Here is a 7071-nt window from a genome sequence, read left to right on the forward strand (position 1 = left end):
GTACCAACCCAGTACTGATAATTTTTCTTATGCAGATGAGGCATTATTTCTGTACCATTATTTAATTATGGGGCTTTTACATTTTTTTTTTGCACTTGTTGACTTGTAAAAGCCTAGTCTACAATTCACAATTCATTAACGGCACAGAGAAGGCATCGTTTAAATATGTTAAAAATGTTTCTTTAAGCAAGTTCTTAATGACTGAGCCAAGTGTCCTCTTTTTTGGAAATCAAAATATCGTCACCCTAATATTACCAAAACAGACTGCATTAATGAATTATAAATTAAATTAAATTAAATTAAATTAAATTAAATTAAATTAAATTAAATTAAATTAAATTAAATTAAATTAAATTAAATTAAAACAAAACCACAGTCACCTTAAGTAACTTGATAGTGTAAGGTAGACGAGCCAAGGTGTGAAAACGTGTGTAGGTCACAATCAGCCAAGGTTTCGGGTGAGTTTATTGACCTCAGGAAATCACATGATAAGGTGGGGCCAGGTTTCACAATGAGCTCACCTGAAGCCTTAGCTGATTGTGAACCACACCCATTTTCACAACTTGGCTTGTGTGATTAGGCAGAGGATCATTAGGGGTTCATTGTCCCTCTTGGGGGGTTACTCCCACAGAGCTTAAATCTGGGACTCTCCACCATTTGACCTTAAAACTGAAGAAGCTTCTCAGATGAGAGGTGAAATGTCTTCAAGCAACTTAAAGAAGTCCAGAAGCCTTTTCTTTTTCCAAGCTCCTTAGACGACATGGATGATTGAGAACCTTCACAGACATATTTTGCTTACAAGGTGCTGAATGTTTTTTTTTTCTGAAATTAAAAGGTAACAAATAAGAACAAAATGCCCTATAAGTTCATTTTCCCATTATCTTAGCTTATCCAAATCTCTCACTTTACTTTTACAGGCGATCGTGGCTCAAGAGTTAGCAGTTCGTTTTGTAATTGGAAGGTTGCCGGTTCGAGCCCAGGCTCCGACAGTCTTGGTCGTTGAGCAAGACGCTTCACCCGTTGCCTACTGGTGGTGGTCAGAGGGCCACTACCAGTAGCCATCTGACCACCACCCTGAGGCGGTTGCAAGCTACATTGTAGCGGCAGCTGCGCCTCAGGGTGGCTGTGGCTACAATGTAGCTTGCCATCACCAGTGTGTGAATGGGTGGATGACTGGTTGTGTAAAGCGCTTTGGGGTCCTTAGGGACTAGTAAAGAGCTATACAAATACAGGCCATTTACCATTTAAAAGGAGCTCTATTACCAGTTTGCTTCTTGTCCAGGTGTATGTATCGGCAGGGTGATCTTCCAGTGTCTGTACTGAATAGTGCTACTTTAACTGCTTGACTATTGGGCATTATGAAGATCCCAGTTACCTCTATACAGAAGTCTGGACCAGAAGTCTCCATTGAAATGGTCTGAATCACTTATCCTAGGGGTATTGCCACAGTAGGTTAACAGAAATTAATTTAAGCTGGTGATGAAGGGTTTCACCCAGTTCTATCGCCACTTGAATGCCTACCCCGCAGTCCACTAGATGATGCCCTCCACTAGCAACCCCGAGTAAGTGGCAATCAACAGCCACATTATTGGCACTTGGGAATTTGCTGGGATTTACTTTAGTGCCTGAGAAATAAGCCTGTTAATCAGGAATCTGTTAATTTTGAAAGGCAAGAATAACCTAAAAGAATTTTACAAAAGTAGATATTAATACTCATACCCAAGTTTTAAGAATCCTAAAACTTCAATTGCAGATCACGATACTGTATTAAGCAATTTAGCAAGGGCAAACCAAAGAGCTCAAACAGCTAACAATAATCACATAATCAAATAATTTCAAAATTTAAAGAAAAGTAAAACTTTTTAAAATGTAGAATAACTCAATCTAAACTGCTGCTAAACACCTATAGTAAGTCCCAATCCAAGGTGGGTTGAGTGAGAAGATCATATCTCAAGAATCCAATTTTGTAATCGATCACAATAACCGACACCTTGTTGTTACATGCGTAAACGTTGTGCAGTACACACACAGAGAAAGTCTGGTTTGAAAGGTTATTAGAATTATTTCATTGTAGTGATAACTTTCTTGTTCGACTTTATTAATTCTTGATTATATTTTGATTACATTTCTGATGTGATTAGAGCAGAAATAACTATCAGCAAAAGCACTTACATATAACTCTGTCACTCTGTGCTACATTACACCCCCAAAGGCTGGATTTCAGGCCTTTTGCTTAATTTCTGACTGCATCAGGGCTGAGGAATCTCATTCTTCTTTACATTATTTTATGTTATTTTAACACATTCAAAATAACCTACAAAATGAAAAAGATTCTTAAAAAACGGTGTGAAGGAACATATTCATGTGTCTACTCATTTTTTCTCAATCAACGACACCCCCACCAAGGAACATGTCTGTCCAGCATTCTCCCCCACCACCTGATCATCAGGATAAATACACCATACAAATTATATATACACTATATCATTAATAGCTATAGCAGTGCTATAGGAAATATGATATGATAAAATAATAAAATGCATTTTATCTGAGTTATTACAAGTTAACTTGAATTTAAAACAATAACAAAGGAAAAAAAAGATTTTGTGTAAAAAGTCATGTTTACATAAAACAAAACTGAAATAGAAAATCTTCTCGGTTCTTGTTTGTTCACAGTGTTAACTGGAGGTGCTAACACTGTGTAGACTCCTCTGTCTGTCTGTGTGGTCTTTCGGAGAGTTCTATCACGTTGTGAGGAGCTGTTACATCCAAAAGTCCAAATAATAATAACAATAAAGTTAACAATAAATAAAATTAGCACAATATTAATCAAATAATTTAAATCCAGAGTGAGAATACCAGATTAGAGGGGGAATAGTGTACTTACAAGAGGTAGGGCATCTGCCTAAAATAAATTAAATAAATCAATAAAATTCATTTTGGACAGTTTTAAATGCCTAACAATCAAACTTTCTCTCACAAAGAAGTAACAATGTTTAACATGTAGACTATTATATTGCAGAGATAATGAAATTAAGCATTTATGTCTCTACTGACTGATCGATAAACTTTAAATCTCTTACCTTCTTTCATTTTGTGAAAGGCAATTACTGTGACAGCAACGATGATGACAACAAGAACAACCGCTGCAGCAATGATGAGGATTTCTGCTCAGTGAAAACAAACAAGATAAAATGTACTGATAAACAAGATGGAATAAAACTGCATCCAATTATTGAAAATATTTTTTTTGACAATTTAAGTTGTTTGATCATGAAGCCACACAGTCAACATGATCAAAAAATCTAATTTAAATTGTTCCCTTTCGAGGTCACCACAGCGGATCATCTGCCTCCTTCTCAGCCTGTACCTAACATCCTCCTCTGCTATCGTCTCCAAACCAAACATTGTAGCAGGTCTCTGCACTGCCCTTTGCTTTGCAATTATTGACCCCAAGTACTTTACTACATCTACTCCTTGCATCACAGCTTCACTGTCTGCACCGTCTTGAACCAACTTTCTCTAGAATTCCTTTTTTTCTTCTAACTAATATCCAAATCTGTGGGCCGTACACACTGACAACATTCAGCATTACGTCTTTGAGTTCCAGCTTCAAACTCATGATCCTGTCTGATACTCTCTTCAGCTCCAGAACACTCTTCACATGCTCTTCTTTCCAGATTACTCAGTTTCTCTTCCCAAATGCACCATGATAGAACAGTTTGAATAAACCTGGCATTGCTTCCCTTCCACTGGTTCACTTTACACAAAGTACCTACATTCTCTCTGTTATATCAGCCAGCTTTCTCCCATAATCTCTATATTTAAAATCCCACTCATGATGATGATGATGATTCCATGCATTCTTTAGTGTGAATACTTTGTTGATAACATATGTCACATATTGGATTTAAATATGGTATGATATCTATGTCAACTCGACTGATGTAACCACAAATGCAGCAGTATACAGTGCTTAACAGACACACCATAATTCATGGCACTGACTTTTTAACCCATTTACATGAGCTGTTTTTCACCCAACAAGATGCTCCTAAATGGGCCACAAATAAACAACCAAGGCTTTCATAGACTGCAGATGCTGAATTTGAAACATAGAAGTAATAAACTAATTTCAGCTTGATGGTTTTCTTAAGAATATAAACATCAGTTTTGTCGAAGTGCTGGAAAAAAAATATTTCAGTAATTCCCACAGTAACAGCAACTCTTCTTGGGACCCGATAAAACATTTAAGCGTAACATTAAACACGATCCACAATAACAACAAACAAAATAACTCAAATCTGTTTATCTTACTTGGATCATGTCTAAATTTGTTTTTTCGCCAGTTGACGGTTTTATTCAGGTTGGTAATGATGCTGTCCTCAGCATTAGAAAACTGAAACACACACTCATATCTTTTCCACTCCTCAAGTGTGACTGATGAAACATTCAGGCCAACACTCATCTGGAAGGTCCCATCATTGTTGGGAAGGATCTCTCCAGGATCCACACCTTCATGGATCTCCACTCCATCTTTCCTCCAGAACATCATGGCCCTTTGAGGGTAGAAACCTGTAGCGTGGCAGCTGACTGGAGAGGAGGGAGTCTTCCAGAGGAGAGAAATGGAAGGAAAAACTGGAGAGAGGGAATGTGGGAAAGAGAAGGTGTGAGAATTGGTGAAAGAAGCAAAGCAGTATACATCAAAGAAGAAGTAAATTTAGTACACTTGTTTGATGAAAAATGTTAATCAAGATAGACTGTAATAGTAATAAAAAAGTAATTATTTAAAATGGAACAAGCAATTTGAGCAAAAGTTTCACTTTTCACTCTGTTTATTGTGCACAGGTACCTTGCCTAACTGTGAGTGTGAGATCTGTACATATTGGATGCCTGGAAACCCTTCCTTCCTTGATCCCCTCAATTCCACTAATACTTTTTGTACTTAGTTTGGACCACTGTAAATAAACACAACTAAAGTGAAATTTTCCAAGTCTGTGTCTGGGTCCATCGTTCCATTAGCCTTGACACTGATGACTGAGGGACTATTTCATGTTATTTAGATTTTGTTTTATTTGTTTGCACACATATGTGTGTATATGCATACATGTATATGAAGGTATGTGTGTATATGGGTATACATGAACTCAAGGTAGTGACTGAAAGAGTGTTATAATGGCTACAAATGGTGGAAAATTGTACCTAAGGGGGGAGGAGTTTAGTATGTACGGGGTCAGAGTAGACCTGCTACTCCCTGGTTTAGACTGCTGCCCCCAATAACCTGGACCAGAATAAGAGGCAGAAAATGAATCGGTGGATTTATTTTGATAATTTATTTTCCTTGTGTGTCATCTGCAGCTTTACTTCCCAGTTTTTTTTAAAGATCATTAATAGAAAGATAACAAAGCAGGGAATAAACACACTCATGTGATTCTACCTTTTCTCAGCAGGGTGCTGTTTCCATTTTTCAAATATTTCTTCAGCCAATCAGGACAAGTCTCAGTGAGGAAGATTGTTTCTGCTGAGTTTCCATTAGCATTCCAGTCATGTTCGATAATGTCAGCTTCTGGTTTCAGTGCAATCCATTTCATTGTTTTAAGATCAAATTCAAGAAGGTTTTCTGCATTATAACCATACTGTATCACACCATTCACCTCTCCAGTGTTTTCATCCCATTCACAGCCTTCTATCATCTGTAAAGTGTTGACAGCTGAAAAGTGAATTAGAAATTAATTCAAATGAATAATATTAATACTGTGAGGCACTGCTATTCTATCTTTGTTGTGTTCTTCTTGTGATTTAACTCTGATCTGACAACATTATATTAGAAAACAGGCGTAATCCATGATTAAAAGAAAAAGATGAAGGACAAGAGGGAAAAAAAACAATTCAACCATCTAGGGTATCCGTAAGAACCAGAAAAATAATTACAGGCACTAATAATTAATGCAATTAATGTAAGGCAACTATTTAGAACAATGTGTACATGTATTCTTTTGTCTCCAAAAGTTGATTCTGTTCATCTGAACGTAGCATTTTCAGTGGGAGAAACGTTTCGTCACTCATCCAAGTGACTTCTTCAGTCTCAGCTGCAGGTTTCCCCTCTTATAAACAGAATCAACTTTTGGAGATCTACTTACCTGGATGATTGTGAATGCAACAAGATATTCTTTTGTCATGCAGTTTGAAGCATGTTCACATTAGTAAGATTTCTGGTCACAATCAAGATGCACAAAATTACAATTTAAAATCTATAACTAGAGACTAACAACATGATGTGACATAAAGTATAAGAGAAAATACTACACCTTCACTTTGGCTGGCCAGCTGCTGCCATTTTGAAATCCACTTTCTGAAGACGTATGGCAGTATCTGAAAGCAAAGTTCATTGTACGAATCCAACTGAGCCATGTCATTATTTAATGCTTTTTGGACCCAGTCTTGTCTTGTTTCCAAAATCTTTTTGCTGCTGTCACAATAACCAAACTCAGTGCGTTTAACCTCTGCAACTGCCATAAACTCTGGGATGTTTCGGACTTCCGAGGATTCAGTAACAAAATACACCAGTGAGTGTTTCACTGTGGGAAACAAACATTGATAACATGGTACATTAAATAAGAAAAAAAATACAGTTATTATTAGAAATATGAGTCATTCAATGTGATTCAGCTTTAACTTTTTTAAATGTAAGCAGCATTCGTTATATAAGTAACTGCAGAACGCTGATTATAAATGTTGTTAGATAGAATTTTTTGAGATCCTAATAAATATTTATGATCAAAAGATGAAATGCAATTTCACCAGCTGTTCATAATCCCGGTCCTATTCACATTTTTTCCCCTAACTGTGGGTGTTTTATCTCATCCACATGGTGGCAGTGTAATTAATAATTTCAGGAAAAAAAATCCTGACAGACAGAAACACAAGCATAAATAAATAAATAATTCAACTTTGTCACAATCAGCGGGGCTGACTGTGTGTAGAGTGAAAGGTGAACCCAAATGCAGACTAAACAAAACGTGACTTGAACAACTAAACACGAGCCGTTTATTGAGGCTGGCAAATTAACTG

At 36.8% G+C, this 7071-nt stretch overlaps 1 protein-coding gene across 1 annotated transcript; it reads right to left on the reverse strand.

The window, feature by feature from the left end:
* Positions 1-2691: 2691 nt before the first annotated feature.
* On the reverse strand, positions 2692-6630 carry LOC102793255 (major histocompatibility complex class I-related protein 1-like; the record flags this gene model as incomplete). Its single annotated transcript, XM_087834744.1, has 6 exons — positions 2692-2759; positions 2888-2905; positions 3084-3167; positions 4318-4638; positions 5438-5710; positions 6309-6630. Coding segments are annotated over 6 exons (1086 nt in total), but the record flags the coding sequence as incomplete, so codon positions are not given.
* Between the last annotated feature and the right edge of the window lie 441 nt (positions 6631-7071).

Source organism: Neolamprologus brichardi, chromosome 22 (assembly GCF_056152115.1).
Source record: "Neolamprologus brichardi isolate AB-2024 chromosome 22, ASM5615211v1, whole genome shotgun sequence".
Taxonomy (NCBI): Eukaryota; Metazoa; Chordata; class Actinopteri; order Cichliformes; family Cichlidae; genus Neolamprologus; species Neolamprologus brichardi.